Source organism: Prionailurus bengalensis, chromosome A3 (assembly GCF_016509475.1).
Source record: "Prionailurus bengalensis isolate Pbe53 chromosome A3, Fcat_Pben_1.1_paternal_pri, whole genome shotgun sequence".
In the NCBI taxonomy this organism is placed as follows: Eukaryota; Metazoa; Chordata; class Mammalia; order Carnivora; family Felidae; genus Prionailurus; species Prionailurus bengalensis.
In genome coordinates, this window is record NC_057354.1 from 25,871,059 (window position 1) to 25,892,633 (window position 21,575).

Consider the following 21,575-nt stretch of genomic DNA (forward strand, 5'->3'; position numbering starts at 1 on the left):
GCCACCCAGGCACTCCTGGGAAGATAATTTCTTATTTAAAAAATTTTTAATGTTTATTTTTGAGAGAGAGAGAGAGAGAGAGAGAGAGAGCATGAGTAGGGGAAGGGCAGAGTGAGAGGGAGACACAGAATCCAAAGTAGGCTCCAGGCTCTGAGGTGTCAGCACAGATCCTGCTGTGGGTTCAAAGTCGCAAACTGGGAGATCATGACGTGAGCTGAAGAGGGACGCTTAACCAACTGAGCCACCCAGGCGCTCCCTGGAAAGGTAATTTCTTAATAATCTAACAGAGATGGTAGCTTCTTGAGAATCACCTGGAATTTGTTTTTAATACTATAGAAATTGGGAGGGAATGTGTCCTCCCCACCCCCCACTCCCTACCCCCCACCATCTCCAGTCCTAGGCCTGGGCTTTTTCTGTGTGTGTTGGAGGTGGGGAGGAGACGGTATGAGCCCAGTGGGGAAGGGAGAAGGCTGAGAAAGGTCCTCATCAGCCTTCCTTGTAGATCAGGACTGACAGTAGTCGCTTTCCAGAAGTCTAGACCAGGGCGTAAAGGATTCAAATGCCTTCAGGAGCCAGGCAAGCAGCTCAAATGAGGGAAGGGGCTGCCATGCACTGGAGGGCAAGTGCCTTTCCAAATGTGTGATTTTTACAAGACACTAGCCAACTGTACCATATGGGAGACGTGGACCCCTTCTGGCTAGAAGTTAGAACTTTCCAGAAAAGCAGGGATTTTTTTTTTTTTTTTTTAATTCTGAGGCAAGTGCCTGTAAATGTAAGGTCCTTTTTTGGCAAGGTCCTTGTTTTGTTCACTGCGTATTCCCAGCCTCCACAGTAGGGCCTGGCTTATCATGGACACACACACACAACTTGTCAAGAGGGTGAATTGAAACTTTTGATTTTAAGATACTGGCAACTAAGTCAGAGTTCAAAAGTTATTCAAATAGGGACGTCTGGGTGGCTCGGTTAAGCATCCAACTTTCAGCTTCAGCTTAGGTCACAATCTCACGGTTCATGGGTTCGACGCCTGAGTTGGGCTCTGTGCTCACAGTGTGGAGCCTGCTTAGGATTCTTTCCCTCTCTTTCTGCCCCTCCCCTCTTCATGCTCTCTCTCTCAAAATAAATAAGTAAACTTAAAAAAAAAGTGATTCAAATATATGTTGTGGGACACACGCACACATGTGCACACACTTGTGCACTCACACTGCTGGGCTCCATCCCTGGGACTGCCAGTTTAAGAACTCAAGCCCCGAACTATAGCTGAGCGAGCTGGAGGGAGGGAAAACAGACACAAGGAGCTTGGGATTGGAGGTCACCAGAGTAAGGCAGACCTCACCCTCCCTGGGCGTGAGGAAGCAGATATGGAATGTTGGGTCTGCACTCTCACCTGATGGATGCTCACGAAGGCTTGAATGTGAGAAATGCTGGAAAGAATGGCCTGTGGAGTGCCTCCAGGCCTCAGGTTGACCAGAAGGCTGAGGGAGGAGGCAGCAGGACCTCCTGGGGCCACTCTGCAGCCTGGGTGAGGGGCAGTGGGCACAGCCAACACACACAGGGGGAACTTGTTTGGGGCCCAAGTGCATCCCAGGGAGGGGAGGGCAGAAGAAGGGAGGAGCCAGGGTTCCTGGACTGGATTTCATTTGAGTTAGAAGAAAGAAATATGAGAGAGAGCTGACAGACGCAGCGACACGAGTGGATCTCACAGGCATTATGTTGAACAAAAGAAGTCAGTACAATTCTGCTTCCATGGAGATCAAAAGCGGATGAGACAAGACTCACCCATGGGGATAGAGGCCAGAAGAGTAGTCCCCTCTGGGGGCAGGTATGACCAGGATGGGGCATAGGGGAGACTCTTGGGTGATGGAAGTGTTCTGTCTTGAGATTTGGGCAGTGATTACATGGGTGTACACATAAGGAAAGAGTCATCGAGATGTACATTTTATGTATGCAACTCAATTTAAAAAGAAATTTTAAACTTTAAAGAAATTTTAAGAAATGTGGAAGAAAGAAGAAAGACAAAGGAAGGAAGGAAGGAAGGAAAAAAGGAAGGAAGAAAGAAAGAAAGAAAGAAGGCAGTGGGGAAGGAAGGGAGGGAGGAATTAAAGAAGAAAGACAGGCAGACAGTGGGCAGGCAGGAGGGCACTCCTTTGCTGGAGGACTCAGAAGCTCATCATATCTATTACACCATCTGGTTTTTACTACCACGTTTAAGTGGCTTTGACCCAGATTTTTCTCTCACAGGACTGTCTCTGAAATCAGGAGGCATCTTACAATTCATGTGTTTAATTCGCAGCGCGTTGGCTTTCTTGGTAGTACGTACAAAAGACTGGTGTCATGTGGTGCCCGCGGGGTCCCCTATCGAGCACCCTGCAGATGAAGGAAGGGGGGGATTGCGTCCTCATAAACTGGACCGAGAAATGGAACAACTACAGTTATGATTGTTGTTTGCAGATGCCCAATTGCAATCCCCACCCTGCCACCCCCTTGGATTCCCCACAAGACCCCGGTCATGTGAAGGGAGCTCATGCCCCCTTCTGGCCTGGGACCTGCGGGGAGGTGGCCGAAGTGGTCTCACACACGAGCAGAGCACCTGTTCTCTCTGGGCTAACAGCCTCCAGAACAATGACAATGACAATTGCGCCAGCAGATTCTGGGCCCTGCGCTTAGCACTCATCTCTCATCTCTGTGTCCCTTCCTCCCAGGCAGGGAGTGCTCTGAATCCTTAATATTTGCCACAAATGAGCAAAATCAACACAGTGTGTTCATAAGCCGACACATTTCTGGTCTTTGGACAAGTGGGCTTTGGATTTCCCATAGATGTGGTGTTGGTTATTTGACAGACATAATATACCAAAGGTTGAGGGTCTCCATTCTGCAGATCTGGAAACTGAGGCCCCAGGGTCATCTGGCAGGACAGTGTCACGGCTAGGACCAGAACCCAGGGCTCCAGCTCCTTATCCAGCACCACCCGGCTGCTCTCCAGGCCTCTGAGAGCAGGGAATGTGGGACCCTTACCTGGGTTATGGCTCCCGTCACCTGGGACCTTCGGGTCTCCTCCACCTGCCCCTGGAGTGAGAGCCAGTGGTGGAGAAGAGCTTAAGTAGCAGGCAGGAGGGGGCGGGCAGGTGCCCTGGGGGCCCTGAGCAGGGCTTCTGGAAGACTGGCCACTTGTGGCTGATACCAGCAAGGAGGTGGGGTGGAGAACAGGAGGCCTGAGGAGGATGAGGCCATGAGGTCAGCTGGGCGGGAACTTGTCACTTCCTGAGACCACCATGAATCCCTGCGTGTGTGTGTGTGTGTGTGTGTGTGTGTCTGTGTGTGTGTTGCATCATGTACGCAATTGTGTATGTGGGTGTGTGTGTGGAGGGGTTCTCTGCAGGCACCCACGTCTCTTGGTGTGCATCTTGCAAAGTTCTGGGAATAGAACACGGCTTTTACCTGATTCCCTGAGGCATCTTAAGTGCCCCGGAAGTTAGCTTCCATTTTTAGGCAACTTCCTGTGGAGTCTCTTAGTTTTCTTGGGGGAGAATCATTGACTTGGGGGAGACTGTCAGCCTTTCTGTGGGTGTCAGAAATCTCAAAATTCGTAAGGAAACTCACATTTCTGAGAGGATACTCCAATTCTTGAGAAATGCTAACCTTTCCTTACGAAATCTTTCTATGTTGAAGAGCCTTTGTTCCTAAGAATTCTAATGACAGCTCAGAAAGACCAGTGTTCTGTAAGAATATAGTGTTTGGGGGTAGGGGGTGGGGCGGTGCACTAATCCTGAGGGAATTCCAGGGCATTGTCAACATCCCTAAGGAGTCTCAGTGTTGTTGGGAGAATTCTGGTTCTGTTTGAGAGAAGGGCCACAATTTCTCTGGAAATGCCAGTACTCCTGTGGGAATTCTCCCTCCTCCCAGGGGTCACCAAAGGAGCGGCAGAGCCCCCAGGCTGGGCTCAGAGTCCCCAGAGTGGCTTTAGGGGCTCTGTCATTGGCCAGCTGGGGAATCTTGAATGTGTCACGTCCTATCACAGGGTCTCAGATGCCCTCCAGGCACCGGCCTCAGCAGTGCTTCCCTGGTGGTCGGGAAGGCTGACCGGCAAACTCTAAAGGGTGGTGCCATTGGAGGGCTGTTGTGGCCATGAGGATGGGTCTTTCTGTCGCCATTCACTCATCCTCAGTGTGTTTCTCCTGGGAGAGGAGGCTGTGGCCCAGAGAGGCAAAGGGGCTCAGCGAGATCACACAGCAAATGAGTGCTGCACGAGGAGGGACCCAGGTCCCCTGACCTCCACAGGGGAGGAGGTCTCACTTCATCTTAACCCCACTTTCTCATCCCTCCCAGGCACCCAGGCTGTGCCCTGTGTCCTTAGGATGCCACTGGTGTGGGAATCCGGAGCTGGTCACAAGGTGACCAGGCCAAAGGACGCCTGGGCTGGGCAGGCTGCCTGGCAAGAGCTGGCTGGCCTCCCTCTCTGCCTGCAGGCTCTTTGCCCATTTTGCACCTCGCTCATGGGAAATGGTGGGACGGTGCCAGGCCTGAGGGATAGGACCGTGTGACCAGGCTCAGTCAGGGCTGAGGACGCTCACAACCAAACAGCCAGGGTGGCTTTTGGGTAAGTCCCTTCTCTTGAAGCCTCAGTTTGTACCATCTGTAAAATGGGCATATACGGGTCTGGAGACCTCCATCAGGGAGGGTTGGGAGGAGGTTTATCTGCTGAGATGGGGGATGGGGCAAATCAGCCGGGCCAGCTCTCCCTCTCATCTCGGGGTCCGGATGCAGAACCTCGTGGGCTGTCCCTTTCTCCATCTGTCCACAGCCCTGGGGATTTACGTGCAGCATTACCCCAGAGCCTTGGAAGACACACTAATTTTTAGTCAGAGAAACTTCCACCTGAGCAGACTCCAAATCATTTTGTTTGTACTAATATACTTTGGTTTAAACCATGTGCCTCTCACATCTTTACTGAAGCAGAACATGCAAACACAAAGTGCACAAATCATAAGCATAGAGCTGGCGGCATTAGCATGAAGTGAAGCTTCCCGTGTGCTAAGGGCTGGCTTGTGTCCACCTCCCAAATCGATATGCTGAAATCCCAACTCCCAGCACCTCAGAATGTGACCGCACTTGGAGAGAGAGAGAGCCTTTAAACAGGTCATTAAGTTAAAATGAGGTCATGAGGGTCAACCCTAATCCAATCTGAATGATGTCTTTATACCAAGAGGGGATTGGTGCTAAGAGGGAAAAAGGCAAGGCAGAGAGTATGAAGCGTTGAGAGAAAGGGAGAGAAATTTTTGATACAGAGGTCGGAGAAGTCCTCACTGAGAAGGTGACTTAGAGCAAAGACTGCAGGAGGTGAGAAAGGAGGCCATAATTATATCTCGGGGACGAGCTGTCTGGGCAGAGGGGGCAGCATGTGCAAAGGCCCTGGGGTGGAAAAGGTGCCGGTGTGTTAGAGGAGTAGTTAGGAGGTCAGTAGGGCTGTTGCAAAGCTAACAAATGGGAAAAGAACAGGGGAGGGGGTTGGCAGGCAGAGAGGGAAGTGCACTCCTCTGAATCAAAAATATGTATCTTGATTAAAAGTTCTTCAATTTTGTTTTTTTACCATAAGGCACTGTTTAAAATAATCTTTTACATTGTTATTGCAATTAACATTCATGGATAGTCTATTAACAATTTAATAATGATTAAACACAAAGTAATATTGATTTGGAAGTGGATGTTTTAAGGAAATGAACAGAGCTTTTTCTCAATTTGTTCTTTTATCTGCACATGAATTTAGTCACTGCTGGAAGGGACAGGATTCAGCAAAGCAGCAGAGACCTAATTTTCAACTTCGGAGAACTAAGTGCTATAAACAATTGCTGTTTATTTGTTTGGCAAACGGGTGGACATGGGGGAGTTTCATTAAGACGGTGTTGCTCAATTCTCGGAACTGCTTCCAACATTTATGCCAAAAATCACGAGATTGTGATCAAAGATTGTTTCCCAATAACTCTAAGTAGATTGGTAGCAGCAATAACACTCCTCTTCTGCTGAAAGCAAATTGAAAACCACCTGGCTCGCTTCCCGGGCATTGGTGGGGCCATCACACCCCTTTTGTTCAGAGCCCTGGCGGCCAGGCTCCCAGCCGATGCCCTTGAACAGGGATTAGGGACAGAAAGGGAACTATCTTTCAGAAAGGGGGAGAAGGAAAGTCTGTAGAAGGGAAGGTGGGGAGCTTTGTGGGAGAAGCCACTTTTGAGAGGAAGGTTCTTGGGAAAAAGAACACAGTCCTGCAGATGAAGCCATAGAAAGTTCTCTTGTATCCCCGCTCCATCCCCCGGGGACTCAGGGAGGAAGCGCATTACGGGCTCTGGGTTCAAATCCTGAGTCTGCCCTTCGCTATCAGTGTGTTCTCATACTGATTGACCAACTCGCCTATGCCTCAATTTCCTCATCTGTAAACGGGGACAAGAATAAGGCAGTAACGAATGGTCTGGCCAGCACATGGCAAGTGCTCAGAGAATCTTGGCTGCTTCTGTGAAAAGATTTTAATAGGACTTTATCTCCACTGTCACCACTATTATCCTCATTGACCAGGGGCTGTCTTGGGAGTGAGAGGGCCTGGAGGGGCAGGGCTTCTGAAGCCCACTGTCCTGCAACCCAAGTGGCCCAACCCCCAAAGCTGTTTTTCTATCAGGCTGCCCGGAAGCTCTCATTTGGTCAAAGAGCTCAGTTTGAACACTCTGGTAAGATGTGGACTGCTGATTCCCAGCCTCACACCCCGCTCCTCTGGTCATTTTGCATGACCCCGTGTTTGGCTGAGTTTAAATGTCACCCCATTGTCTCTGTGGCTTAGGTTAGAAACACATGCTCTGAAGTCAGGACAACCTGCATTTGAATCTCAGCTTTGCTCTTCACGCTTGAGGTGGCCCCAAGCTACCTTTCTGAGCCTCCGTGTCCTCGTCTGTCTGTCAGATGCAGTTGGTGCTTGTGCGTGAAGTAAAGGGCTATTGCGACAGCTGGCTGAGTCGCCTGCCAAGGGCACATCACGTGTCAGGCACCAAGTAAGCCCGAACCACGGCTGCTCTTAGGATGAGGGCGAGGAGTCTTTTGGGCGTGAGCAGGAGGCCTGGCTTGTCACCGAGCCCTGTCCTTTCCTCACCAGGTGGCCTTGGGAAGTCACACCTTCCCATGCCCCATGCCTCAGTCTCCCATCTGTGAAATGGGAATCCCAACCCCTGCTCTGTCTCACAGCTCCCACGTGAGGGTCAAATGAATCACAGCTACAGCACATTCTGTAACCCTCCAGTCGGGGAGGGTCTGCCCAAGTCTGGGAAGAGGAGCTGGGGCCTGCACCCTGCTCTCTGCCAGTGCCATAGAGAGAGGAGAGGACCCTGGCATTTAGAGGCTGTGTAGCGGCCAAGATCCCAAGACTGGCAGCCTTGGCAAAGATTCCCAAGATCCAGCATGGCCTCTCAAACAGTAGAGCCGCCTAAGCTCAAAGGACAGGAGGCAGGGGAGGCTGTCTTACTCATCCTGTGCCCCGGAACATAGTAGTTGCTCAATGAACGATAGGTAGATGAAGAATCAGATGTGTGGCCCATGAAAGGGTAGATCTGGGCAAGGACAGGAGCCGGGAGACTCTTCTGGTGCAGCAACCAGAGAACAAGGCCCTGAAGCAGGACAATGCCAATAAACAGTTTGAGCGATCTGGGCAACTTGGAGAGAGGGTAACAGTTGTACATCCGGGATGAGGGATGAGGGCAGGTAGAGGGAGGACAGAGAGAGCTGTGAGGGTGCAGCCAGAGAGACTGGGGGTGAGGGGCGGTGCAGAATTCCCCAGGGGGCAGGTGAATCGGGGCGGGGGGGCTTGAAGTGAGATGTTAGTGTTCAGATGGGGCGGAGGTGGGGGCCGGGCCAGGCAGGGGGCTCAGGGCTGACAACAAGGGCTCCTGAAAGCTGAGCCCTGTGGCTCCCCTAGGGCAACAGCCCGGCTTGTTTTTATCAAGCTCAGGCCAGGCCAGTTTCTGCATTTGCCCTTTTCCAAGTCACCTTTTGTGGGGAAAGTGCAGGGGGGCCAGGAGCTGACAGCTGGGCTGGCTCTCTTAGTCACCTCCGTGCAGGGGACAGGAGCAGACTCATGGGATTTGGGGAATCGCTTGAAATGCCCTCAAGTCACTCAGGCCCAGCTGGGTTCAGCATCAAATACCTGGGTCCCAAAACCAACTCTGTCACCGGCTTGCTATGTGCCCCTTGCTCTCTCCAGACTCAGTTTCACTGATTGCACAATTAAGAGTGTCGACTAAAACAGTGTTTCTCCAGGTCTTTCCCCCAATCAGCCCATGAAGCTTATTAAACTCAGATTCCAGTTCCCCATCTTGAAGCTACTGAGTCAGAAGCACTGAGAGGGGACCTGGTGGCCTGCATTTTTACATGCTGCCCTGGGGATTCTATGTTCACCAGGGTGTGACACAGATGGTCACAGTGATGAAGTGGAAGGGGCTTTGATGTGAACTCAAGAGACTTGGTCCTGACCCTGCCACACTACTGGCGTGTAGCCCTGGGCTAGCCCCTTTGCCTCTTTGGGCCTCAGTTTTCCCATCTCCAAAATGGGAAAGGCTATACTTAATGATCCACAAGGGGTGGGGGCGGGGTTTGCATTTCTCGAGCACCCGCCAGGTGTCCAGAACCCCACCTTTGGGGCTTTTAGGCTGATGGATCATTGAATCGCAGACATTGACTCTTCCCCCAGAATTGTGCGAAAAATGGAAAGTTGAATCATTTGAGGGCAAGCTTTGGTGACGTTGGTGAAGTCCTGTGTCCAGTCAGAGAGCTTCAGTGTGGCAGCGGGCAGCTGGGGGCATAGGATGGCCCTCTTGCCTAAGCTCAGACCTCAGGGCTCGGGGGTAGGGACATCGCAGGGGTCTAAGCCTCAGACTGGGTGGGCGTCCTTTTCACACAGGGAGGTCCTGGGAAAATGAAATGTCAATGTCCGGTTAACCAGGCCTATACCAGTGGTCTCCTCTCTTCCTCCAAGCCCTGACCGAGGCTCCAGCCTTTCCCACTGTGGTCTACCTTGTCCACGCTAGCATAGCCAACACCAACATCAGGTTCCTCTCCTCCTCAAGAACCTTCCATAGCTCCCCACTGTCGACGGGAGGAAATCCAAACTCTTCAGCCAAACCTGCAGGCCTCCAAAATCTGCTGTGAGCTTCCTGCTAGTTAAGTTCCACCTTCCACTGCTCACTTGCTCTGGTCAGACTAGTCTTTTTTCTACTCCCCAGAGTCTCCGGGCTTTCCTCTTTCTGGCCTTTGCTCTCTGTGGTGAAGTGAAAAGGAGCAGGTTCTGAAGTCAGACCTGGGCCACGCTCCTGTCCCTCTACTTACTTGCTGTGCTAACTTGGCCAAGTCCCTTGAGCCCTCTGAGCATCACATCCTCATCTATGAAGCGAGGATCATCCCCTTGGTCCCCCAGAATGGTTTCAAGGATTTTGCGAGATAATGGGTAGGAAGTGCCTGTCACTGCTCCTGGAACTTGCTAGAACTTCCTCTTCCATCCTTCTCCCTTTGTTAACCCAACCTGCCTTAGTGGGTATAAACTCAGAATGTCGTGTCTCCCTCCCGTGCTTTGCCCGACCCAAAGACCAACCCAATAAGACCAGAAGGATCAAGGTTCCTTTTACCTGAGGAGCCCCAGGGTGGGTCCCTGGGTGCTGCCTTCTCAAAGATTCCCAGATGGCTTTGAGAAGACCGTGACCAGAGGTGTGGGGATGGACAGGCAGAAGGGGCCTTGGGAAGTTTGTATTCAAAAAAGAGGCTCTCTCAGCGGGGTTGGTGCTGGCACAGGGGAGGGCCACGCTCAGAGCCGAAAAGCTCCAGCCATGGGGAGTGTGGGAGCCACGGGCCACAGGCCAGCATGTGTGGCTCATTGTGCGTTTTCTTGTTTTTCAGATGACATCACCATCTTTGAGCAACCCTTCCAGGGGACCCAACGTGGGTGCTCCACCAGATGGACCACTGGACAACAGAGATGACCACCACCTCCAGAAAAAAACCAATACACTGAAAAGCATGTGTGGGGTCTGTCTCTCTTTCCTTTCAGCCTTTTTCTTGCTGTGCCAACTGCTTGTTACTCCTCGTAAGACCACCACCACCGCCACCCCAGCTGTCACCACCCCCCCGACAACCACACGGCACCAGCTAGAAGCTCCGGGAAGCCATGGGGCCGGTCGATTGTCTACTGTCCTTACGCCACTCCTGTAATTGTCCAGGCACCCCTTGCCCAGATATTAAATCAGCAAAACTTGTGTGTGGCACATAGCACTGTTCTGAGCACTTTCTCCACATTCATGCATTTAACCCTTACACTGCCCTGGAGAGGTTAAGGAGCCTGCCTGTGGTCACACAGCAGGGGTGGCAGGATTAGACCAGGCAGCCTTACTCAAGGCCATGCTCCACCCTGTGTCGGATCCCTTTCTGTGTCAGAGACAAAGGAGAATGTGGGACACGCACGCACGTGTCCTCCACAGAACATCTTTACCTGCGGGGAATTGTGCTTGTCAGATTGTAATGTTTCTAAGGAAGACCAGGAACCCCACTGAGTCTCTTAATGTCCTGTGTGAGTTAAGAGAGGTGGGATGGGCTGTCACCGCAGGCCGCAGGGTCTGCTCTGGGGAAAGCCATTCACGGGATCAGAGCACCTCCTCCCCCAGTCCAGCTGGCTGAGGCCAAGTGCCACGGCCGATACCAGCTCTCGTCTTCCCCCAAATCTAAGTGAACCGAGTCGGTTTTGGGGCTTGGACATCTCAAAATTTGAGGATGCCGGCTTGAGGCCAAAGTGAGGTGTCTTGTAAATAACACCTGGGTTTTCCCGGCACTCTACTTAATGGGGAATAAAAACCCGTAAGTCTCCCTGGCTGGCTTCTGTCTTCCAGGGTCCTGAAAGTTTGCCTGATTGTGATTAAAAAAGGAATCCAAGCACCATCCTGCCTAGGGATATACGACATCTCTGGTTTGGGCAGATTCCAAAACAATTATGTTCGATTACCCAAAGGTCCTTATAACTGCTCCTCAGAATGATCCCTCCCAGTGTACAGATGCTTGATGACAGAACCAGTGATGATACTGGTCTCTCCCCAAGTAAAGACTCGTGATGCGGTGGCGGGAGGTGGCTGGCTGATGCGGGGTTCTGGCCATGTTTGGGAGTGACAAGCTACAGGCTGAACGAATGTCCTCTCTGTGCCTGGCTCGGGACTGGGTACCCACTTGGTGCGTATTTACTAGGCTGATCTTACGTCCCTTCTGCAAAGAACGGTTCCGGCTGTGCCTGTCGTCCTATGTACGTGTTAATAGTGCCCCTTTCACTCACAGAGCTGTCCCAGGTTGGATGATGGATTAAATGGCTTCACCGTGTTTAAACCTCATGACAATCCCACGTAGCAGTTTTGGGGAGGTCTTCATCTGACAGCAGGGCACCAGCTTCAGAGTGTCCTAGGCCTGGGAAAGAATCCCAGTGCTGCCACCTGCATACCGTCTGACGATGGGAACTTAGCTTCTCAGAGCTTCAGTTGCCTCATCTGTGTAATGGGAAGGAGAAGTAATCATACTTGCATGATGGTAGCTGTGAGTGCTTAGCACAATCCCCAGCACATAGTAAGTGCTCAATAAATGGCTGCTATTATGGCAATGACTTCGATGACGACGATGTCTTCCCATTTTTGACTCAAAAGATGTACCTTCTCAAATCGTCAGAGAAAGGCTAAGACTCCACAGTACAGACCAGATGGGCTCAGCGTGGGACTCAAGGAGTGGTCTGGTGCCCTTAGGGACTACAGTCCACTTCACAGTGCTTCTAGGTCAGAACCATCTGCTTAAACAATTGTTTTTAATGTTTATTTATTTTTGAGAGAGAGAGAGAGAGAGAGCAGGGGAGGGCCAGGGAGAGAGGGGGGACACAGAATCCAAAGCAGCCTCCAGGCTCTGAGCCCAATGTGGGGCTCAAACTCACAAACCGCGAGATCACGACCCGAGCCAAAGTGGGACGCTTCACCGACTGAGCCACCCAGGCGCCCCTGGAACCATCTGCTTAAATGGGGAGTGAGTGACCCCCTCTGGGATTGGCGATAGGGTCTTGGCACTCCCCACCTCCCCAGATGGGACCTGGGCTCAAGCAGAGACTGGAAGGACTTGCAAGGGTGTCAGACAAATGCCAGTGTAAATGGCCTGGGACAAACAGGTCCTACGGGAGGACACTGGCAGGGCCTAACCTCTTTGGCTGCCTGACTGACACCAAAAAACTGAGCAGGTGCAAGGAAAGGCCTCAGGCTCAACACTGGAACTTGCGGCCACCCTAACGCCTAGTCAACATCACACATGGCAGAAAAATGGCCCCGTTAACCCACAGAAGCAGGATAAATAATCAATTGTTGGGACTTTTAAGCCATTAAGTTTTGGAGTGGTTTGTGATATAATAAAAAACGATTGAAACAGAGTATTTCCTAGGAATCACCAGCCTCAAAAGCAATGTTACTGAACACAACAGCATCCTGTGTTGTGCCTGCTACTTCGACCTGGGGACGCCCTTCCCCTTTCTGCACCTCCCCGTACTCATCTGAAAAGTGGGAGCACTGGACTAGAATAGTACTGGTTCTAGTGGAGGGCCTACAAGTGGGATTTTGGGTGTGGGGCTGAAGGTGAGGGTGGTGAAGGTAAGAGGCAACGAAGTGAACTTCACAGGCAGCAGGGACGCTCACAGGTTTCCATGACATTGTGACAAAGTAGCCGTTTTGATGAACCTGGAAGGGCCTTTGTGACTGCTTTGACTGAGTACAACAGGAGGGAGCCTGGGTGGCTCAGTCGGTTAAGCGGCCGACTTCAGCCTCAGGTCATGATCTCATGGTTCGTGTGTTCGAGCCCTGCGTCGGGCTCTGTGCTGACAGCTTGGAGCCTGGAGCCTGCTTCGGATTCTGTGTCTCCCTCCCTCTCTGCCACTTCCCTGCTCATGCTCTCTCTCTCTCTCTCTCTCTCAAAAATAAATAAAGCTTAAAGAATTTTTAATAAAAAAAAATAAATGAGTACAACAGGAGTGACACTACATGACCTCCAAAACTAGATCATAAAGTGGCACGCAGGTTCCATTTTGTGCCCTTGGGAGGCTCACATTTTGAACCCAGCAAGCACATGGACAGGCCGCATGGAGGTGTTCTGGCTGGCAGCCAACATCAGCCCCCAGACGGGTGAGTGAAGAAGCTTCCAAATGATTCCAGCTGCAGCCCTCAAGTCACTCTTGACCATTCTTCCCAGCTGAGGCCCAGATATCTTGGAGCAGAGAGAAGCTGTCATGACTCACAGAATCTGTGAGGAAACTGAGACTGTGTTTTATGTCACCAAGTTTTGAGATGGCTTGTTACTCAGGCTTAGCAGCAGAAACTTCTAAATGAGCTCCTGGCGGGGGCTTCCAGAGTTTGCTATTCATCAGCTATGACTCAAGAAGACCAGTGAAGTTACATGGCAAGTCTCATGGCCGTGTCCCGCCAGGAACCTGCTCAAGCAGCCCCACTTGCCTCGAAGCTTGTGGAACTGCTTAACAGAGGCTCTTCTCGCTTTTAAACTTAAAACAGCAGTTTAGGGGAGCCCGGCTGGCTCAGTCGGTGGAGCGTGCAACTCTTGATCTCAGGGTTGTAAGTTTGAGCCCCACGTTGGGTGCAGACATTACTGAAAAATAAAATCTTAAAAAGTAAAACGAAACAACTGTTCACTTGGTGGTTCGGTCAACATCATTGTGAGCTGAAGGAGGAGGGGGCAGCGTGGTCCGAGACCTGAACAATCCGGCCAGGTGTTGATGATCCTCTCCTATTGTATCAGCTGCACTAATCTAATCCCATCATGCCTCACTCCTCCACTAGCACCCGCCAGTGCCCCAGAAGTCCAAGCATTCTGGACCATGTATCATCATTTGGACCCTCAACCCCGTGCTACTCTGCCTAAATTCTAATATGATCCAACCTCGTCCCTTCCTCCTTCCCTATTCTTCCAAATCTTTCCGTCTTCCTACTTTAAAGAATGACTGAACGTGTCCTTTGAATGTTGAGAAACCACAGTCGATGGAAAATGAAACGAGTTATTTATAATCCAAAAGTTCTACACCTCCCCCCCCCCCAAAGTTTTAGAAATCCCCTAGAAAATTAAATAGCAGAATAAATTAAACTTGTTGGAGCGTACGGGTGTGTTTTAATGTCTGAGGAAGGGTTGTAAGGGGCCTATGGAGAGCTTCACTGCCCCTCCTCCAGGGAGGACCAGGGGACACATGGCTGGGGGCAGACCCTACAGGGGTCCTTGTGGACAGTGATTTGGGATTTGGATTTTGCTCTGGATGCCATGAAAAGCCCATAGAAGGGCTTGAAGCAGGGAAAGGAGGTGATTGGATGTCTGCAATTACAAAAACCTTCTGGCCACTGAGTGGAAAATGGATAGTATGTGCCAGCCTGGAAGGGCGGAGACCAATGACAAAGTTGGAGTGGTTCAGAAGAGAGATGATGGGAGGAACCAAGGTGGAGGTAGAAATAGAAACAAATGGACGAATTCATGGGAATTACAGGAGTTGGTTCTAACACAATGGCAGTAAGAACAGTAAAGCCATGCATGACCCATCTGCCTGGGAACCAAGTTCTGGATTCTCTTCACAGACACCGCCCTCTAAGGCGGGACTTCCTCTCCTCTAGCCTTTCCCAGAACAGACTGGACAGGAAGTCCTGCCCCACTTCTCTCTGAGCTGCCCCTCCCCCCCATCTCTGGGGCTAGGATTTGGGCATTACCAAGGAGACCAGGGGAGAAAGAGACCCTAGATCCTTCTACTAGGAAGAAGAGTGATAATACAAAAGTTTCAAAAAAAAAAAAAGTTTTAAAAATCCCGTAGAAAATTAAATGGCAGAAGAAATTAAACTTCCGCCCCAGAGAGGTCTGTCTGATGATGGTGTGTTTCCTCTTTGGAGAGGTTGACCTTCCTTGACAACCCAATGGTGTCTCCCCCTCTCCTTTCCCTCTCTGATACGTGTCCCTGTTTATTCCCTCCCTTTATGACCCTCAAGACAATCTCAAAATAGCCTTTTTGGTCATTTGCTTATTGTTTTCTTCAGCCTTATTATTTAAGGTGTGTCTTGTGGACTAGAATCTAAGCTTCTAAACTTCGTGAGGGCAGAATGGGCACTCAGAGAAAGAAGGAAGGAAGGAAGGAAGGAAGGAAGGATGCAGCCAGGAATACACCCAATACACTATTGAATTACATAAACTATTGGGAAAAACCAAACCAAACAAACAAAAACAACAACAAAGAAAGTCTTTAAAAAAAATCCCTGGGCGGGGCGCCTGGGTGGCGCAGGCGGTTAAGCGTCCGACTTCAGCCAGGTCATGATCTCGCGGTCCGTGAGTTCGAGCCCCGCGTCAGGCTCTGGGCTGATGGCTCAGAGCCTGGAGCCTGTTTCTGATTCTGTGTCTCCCTCTCTCTCTGCCCCTCCCCCGTTCATGCTCTGTCTCTCTCTGTCCCAAAAATAAATAAACGTTGAAAAAAAAATAAAAATAAAAAATAAAAAATAAAAAAAATCCCTGGGAGGAAAAGCTATCTTAATTATGTAAAAGGGACTTCAGTGTTTCTGTGCCCTCTCAAGGCTGGGAGCTGGGATCAAATAGCTCTGCTGAAACCACTCTGAATGTGCCCTGTGGCTCTAAACATAGCCACGGAGCCGTTTGGGAGAGCAGCCTCTGCCTTGCTCTGGGAGGGGTTCCTTGGGCACTCTCTTGCCAGCATGTCAAATGCCCTTCCTTGTTCTCAGTTTAGCTCTTATCAGAGGCAAGGGGCCCCGAGGGCTCACACTTGCAACACTAGCACTAACCACAGCAAGCCCAGATTGAGTGCTTAACTGTGTGCCAGCCTTAGTGCCAAACACTTCAGAAAAAAAAATCTCATTTAAATAGCTTCACACTTAGAGTGTAATAACAATTATTATTATCCATTTTACAGATGGGAAAACCGAAGTTCAGAAGGCTAAGGGTCTCACCAAGTCAACCAACTGGCAGAAAGGGAAGAGTTCCATTCTTCTGACGCCAAGATGCTTATTCTCTAGTGACCTCCTGACACCAGAATTGAGTTTAGTGACGCACAAAGCTGTCTTGTTGGCAGGGGAACCTCTCTGTAGAATGCCGTGTGATTGTTTTGAACATGAAGACGCTGGCTGTTCCCCTCGCTGTCTGGCAGACAGGGTTTCCAGGAGCCTTTGGGTGTGGGTTAGCCAAACAGGTACTCTGAACTGACAATACATTGGCAGGGTCTGGGTTTCAGCAAACCTGGAGTCATTGGGCTTTATTTCTAGAAACCAAGGGCATGCATGAGAAGGACCAGCTTGTGAACCTCATTTTCTGGGCTGCTGCTGCATCTGGGCCTCCCCAGTTTGGACCTGAAGGCATGAGGTGCCTTGGGTTTCTGTAGAATCTCTGTGCAACAGGAGTCTCGCTATCCCCCTGTCCTAGCCTCATCTCCCCAGGAGGACATGGGAGAGCGTGGAACACAGTGCCTGTGCTCAGCAATATGTCTGGTTTTCCTCCCCTTCCTCGCCATAAGAAAGGATCACACTTCCCTACCCCTTGAGGTCGGGCAGGGTCATGCGACCTGCTTTGGCCAATGAAATATGAGAAGAAGTGATATGCCTCTCTTCCTAGCAGATGCATGGGAGCAGTACAGGTGTGTGACTCTCTGTGCTTTCTTTCTGCTCAAGACTACACAGTTTTGGGGCCAAACTCAGTGGGGCTTCTCCCTGCAGCTTATGAACAGAATCAGTGTGGTGGGTGGTTAAGACATGGGCTCTGGAGCTCACTCGTCAGGTTCCAACCCCAGCTCTGCCACTTTGCAGCTGTGTGACCTTGGGCAAGTCCCTGCATTTCTTGGTTCCTCGGTTTCCCCATCTGCAAAATAGGGACCTACCTGGTACCTACCTCATGGTGCTCTCATGAGGTTAAATGAGATCAAGACACAAAGCCTGAGTGCAGGGCTCAGCAGGTAGTTAAGCCCTTGATGGACATGAGCTCTCAGAAAGATGGGGCAGAAGGGTATCTTTTTTTGTCCCCTGGGACCTGGGATACAGCCATGCACCCTTTAGGACCTGGGAAAGTCTTGCTGGGGACACAGAAGAGGAAAGGAAGGGAGAAAGCAGCTGAAAGCTGAGGAAGGAGAGGAGACCCTCGTCATCATGGCACATGGGAGGTAGGCTAGATGGCAGTTCCTCTGGCAGTGTGGAGCCTGATGATTCTGAACTTGTTGCTTCTGAGTCTGGGCCCTCCCTGTGTCCTGAGGAGTGGTGGGGGAAACCGAGGCAAGAGGAATCAGCCAAATTGAGCCCTGAACCAAGGCAGTGAGAACTGAATTAAATCCCCTCCTGTCCATCAGTAGGGTCCTCATAGGTATCTGATATTTTTTTCACTCATGACCTGAACCATCCTCCATCAGGTCATAGCTACAGCTGCCAGGTGCCCCTGGCCAGCCATCGAGGGAAGAAACACCCAGACCCTGAGGGAAGGTCTTTGTGGAGACTTGCCCCAACTGCAGGGAAATTGGAATCTTTTATTGAAAGTGTAAAGTATGCAGTGTGGAGTCTGGCATGGAGCACAAAAGGCCTCTGTCCTCCAGGTGACCTCCTTCCCCCTGTGGGTGCTGACTGTAGGGCTAACCGTGGATGGGACTGTTTGCCCACAGGGCCAATGGCTGGTTCCTTTTTTGGGTGGGGGCATGTGGGAAGAGGGTTGCAGGGCTAGGGAAGGACTGTCATAGGGGGCTGAAGGGACTCGGGGCCAGGGGCTGTGTTAGGCAGAGCCTTTTCAGGGCTGGTTCTGGCTTCTTCCAGGGCTTTGGCAGCATCTCTGCCTCTGTTGTTCAGGCACTCAGCACCAGAAGGTCCTTGGAGAACAGAAGAGAGAATCCAGTTAATGGATGAGATGACTTCTGCCTGCAGCCTAGTAGTCACCTGCCTTTGGATTGGGCAAGTCACATTTCTGGGAAGGAGCAGTTCTGAAGAGAGGAGACAATTGGGGGCAAGGGGCCTGAAGATCACCCTGGCCATGTCATTGGCTTGCCCTGTACAGGGGACCTTGGGCAAGACACTTCCCTCCCCACCCCTCATCTCTTTCTTCTCCCAAATAAGAGAAGCAGGCCTGGGCCTCTGTCCACACTCTCCCCAAATCCAATTTCCACAACTAAAAATATCTACAACAAAGTAAATAATAGGTTTAACCCACAGAACAAAATAAATACCCATGAGTCTGTACTGATATAAATTATTGGATCAATAAATAAATGGTGAGCAGGGATGGTTCTTCCTCGTAGGAGATTTCTACCTAATAAATGTGAAAGGAGTTATAGAGTCTCCATTGGGCAAACACCGCACTAATAACTGTTGCAGACAAGAACCATTAAAGAATGCTAAAATGAGTGGCAGAAAGCATGATGAGAAGTAGGATATTTGGGCCATCTCCAAGTATCTCCTTGTGAGATATTTATTAGTTACAATGGGAAAAATCGTAACTTAGCAGTGGGGAAACTGGCAGGAACCACCTTAACCACATGATCAAAGTCAATATCCCTGGGAAGAAGGCGTTGACATTGTGTGCCCCCGATACGGTGCACTGAGAAGGCACACAGCATCGCTTCAGTGGTGTTCTTGCCAAAAATACATAACCTCAATCTAATCATGAGAAAACATCTGTCAAATCCAAATTGTAAGGCACTCCACACAACGGGCCAGACTCATCAGAAATGTCAAGGTCATAAAACACAAGGGAAAATTTAGCAACTGTCACACATTGGAGGACACTGTCGCAGATTTGGACTGATGACCAAATGCAAAGTGGGATCCTGGATCCTAAACCAGACAAAGGACATCAGTGGGAAAACTGTCAAGGAAGGCCTGTAGATCAGTTAATAGTTTTGTATCAGTGTGAACTTCCTGGTTTTGATCATTATACTCTGGGTATAAAAGATGGCAACATTAGGGGAAACTGAGTGAAGAGTGTTCTAGTGCTCTGTGTACTATTTTTTCAACTCTTCTGTAAGTCTAAAATTGTTTGAAAATGAAAAATTAGGGGCGCCTTGGTGGCTCAGTTGTTAAGCATCTGACTTTGGCTCAGGTCATGATCTCACAGTTGGTGAGATCAAGTCCCACATCGGGTGAGCTCAAGCCCTGTGAACACGAGCCCACTTCAGGTAAAAGATGAACCCTGCTTCGGGTGATCCCTGCTTCTCTCTCTCTCTCTCTCTCTCTCTCCCCTTCTGGGATTCTTCCTCTCTCTGCCCCTTGCTCACTTGCGCCCTCTCTCTCTCTCTCAACAACAAAAAAAGAAAATGAAAAATTAAAATACATGGCTAGACCCATATAATAATAACAAGAAGAAAGAGGAAGAGGAAGAAGGAGAAGAGAAGGAGAAGAATTAGCTACTATTTACAGAGGTTGTACGAGACCAAGACTGGACTGGGTCTTTCTTTAAATCAGTGGTTCCAGGGGCGCCTGGGTGGCACAGTCGGTTAAGCGTCTGACTTCAGCCAGGTCATGATCTCGCTGTCTGTGAGTTCGAGCCCCGCGTCGGGCTCTGGGCTGATGGCTCAGAGCCTGGAGCCTGTTTCCGATTCTGTGTCTCCCTCTCTCTCTCTGCCCCTCTACCATTCATGCTCTGTCTCTCTCTGTCCCAAAAATAAATAAACGTTAAAAAAAAATAAATCAGTGGTTCTGCTACTAGGAATTTATCCAAGGGATACAGGAGTGCTTATTCTTAGGGGCACATGTACCCCAATGTTTACAACAGCACTTTCAACAATGGCCAAATTATGGAAAGAGCCTAAATGTCCATCAACTGACGAATGGATAAAGAAGATGTGGTTTATATATACAATGGAATACTACTGGGCAATGAGAAAGAATGAAATCCTGCCATTTGCAGCAACATGGATGGAACTGGAAGGTATTATGCTAAGTGAAAGAAGTCAGTCAGAGAAAGATAGATATCATATGTTTTCACTCATATGTGGATCTTGAGAAACTTAACAGAAGACCATGGGGGAAAGGAAGGGGGAAAAATAGTTACAAACAGAGAGGGAGGGAGGCAAACCATGAGAGACTCTTAAATACAGAGAACAAACTGAGGGTGGATGGGGGAAGGGGGAGAGGAGAAAGTGGGTGATGGGCATTGATGAGGGCACTTGTTGGATGAGCACTGGGTGTCGTATGTAAGTGATGAACTACAGGAATCTACCCCCAAAGCCAAGAGCATTCTTTACACAGAGTATGTTAGCCAATTTGACAATAAATTATATTAAAAAAATAAAAAAATAAAATGTTTATGCACAAAAAATAAATAACTCAGTGGTTCTATACCTTTCAGAACCAACACTCCATTTTACATTTTATTACAGGTATTTGTGTTGTCTCTCTTATTATTCTTTTTTTTCTCTTTTATTATTCTGAAATAAAATTCATAACCTATATAATCTACTTACATCCCTTACCAGAATATAAAGAAGAAATAAAAGATAAGTAATTTATAATGAAATAATATGTATTTTGATGTGAAATACTCAAACATGATTATCCAGGAAAGAAAAAATCATCCCCAGTAATTTAAAAAGGGCTCTCAGGTTGGGGAGGGGGCTTGCAATACAGCCCCCGTCGAGAATCACTGGTTGGCGCCACCTCCGTTATTTCAGTGCAAAACCTACTTCTCAGGAGCTGGCTGACCTCGGGCAGGTGGCCTACCCTTTCTGACCCTCAGGTCCTACATCTATGACATGAGGGCAAACAGCAGCCAGGGTCATGCTAGGGCCCAAATGCGTACGAACTAGTGCATGGGACACAGGATGTGCTTGGGAAATGGCATATGATGATGATGGTGACGGTGATGATAAATTTGTGCCAATCCCATCCGTATTTCCTAACCCCCCTTTAAAAGTGAAGAGTAGTAAACACTAATGCTGTATCTTGGGGCGCCTGGGTGGCTTAGTCGGTTAAGCGTCTGACTGTAGATTTCAGCTCAGGTCAGGATCTCATGGTCGTGAGAGCCTGCTCAAGATTCTCTCTCCCTCTCCCTCTGCCCCTCACCCCTGCTCACATGCGGACGCTCTAAATAAATAAATAAATAAAAAAAATGCTGTATCTCATTTAATTTCTCATCACATACCCTATGAGAGGGGCATTACCGTTCCCATTTTCAGATGAAGAAACTGAGGCTCAGGGCAGCACCGAGGCCCTCCAGGAGCTCAAGAGATGGGACCAGGACACGCACCACTGAGGACCATCCCAGCGCCTCCATCTGACCTCTGTCCGCACTGCCCTTTCAAGGTCACTGCCCGCCTCCTTTGACTGCTCCCCTGAGGTGGTGGTGGGGGCCATCCCTGCCTGGGCTGAGACCCAAGCCCGGCAGGTGTGTGAGGAGCTGGGCTCTCTGCACGCTGCTGGAGGCGGTGTGGACGGGGCCATCTTTTGAAAAGGAAATGGTTGTTCTGGGGGAAAAGCCCATTCTTTCCATTTCTGGGAGTGTGTTCTGAGGAGCATACTGAATCCCAGACCCAGAAACACCTTTGT

General features: G+C 49.9%; 1 protein-coding gene across 1 annotated transcript in view; it reads right to left on the reverse strand.

Annotated features, from left to right (window-relative positions):
• Nucleotides 1-17,552: 17,552 nt before the first annotated feature.
• BPIFB4 (BPI fold containing family B member 4) overlaps nucleotides 17,553-21,575 on the reverse strand; it is a 28,991-nt gene continuing 24,968 nt past the window's right edge. The window contains exon 16 of the mRNA XM_043553260.1: nucleotides 17,553-17,905. Coding sequence (XP_043409195.1) covers nucleotides 17,882-17,905 — 24 coding nt within the window. The 3' untranslated portion in view covers nucleotides 17,553-17,881. The remainder of the gene's footprint in view (nucleotides 17,906-21,575) is intronic.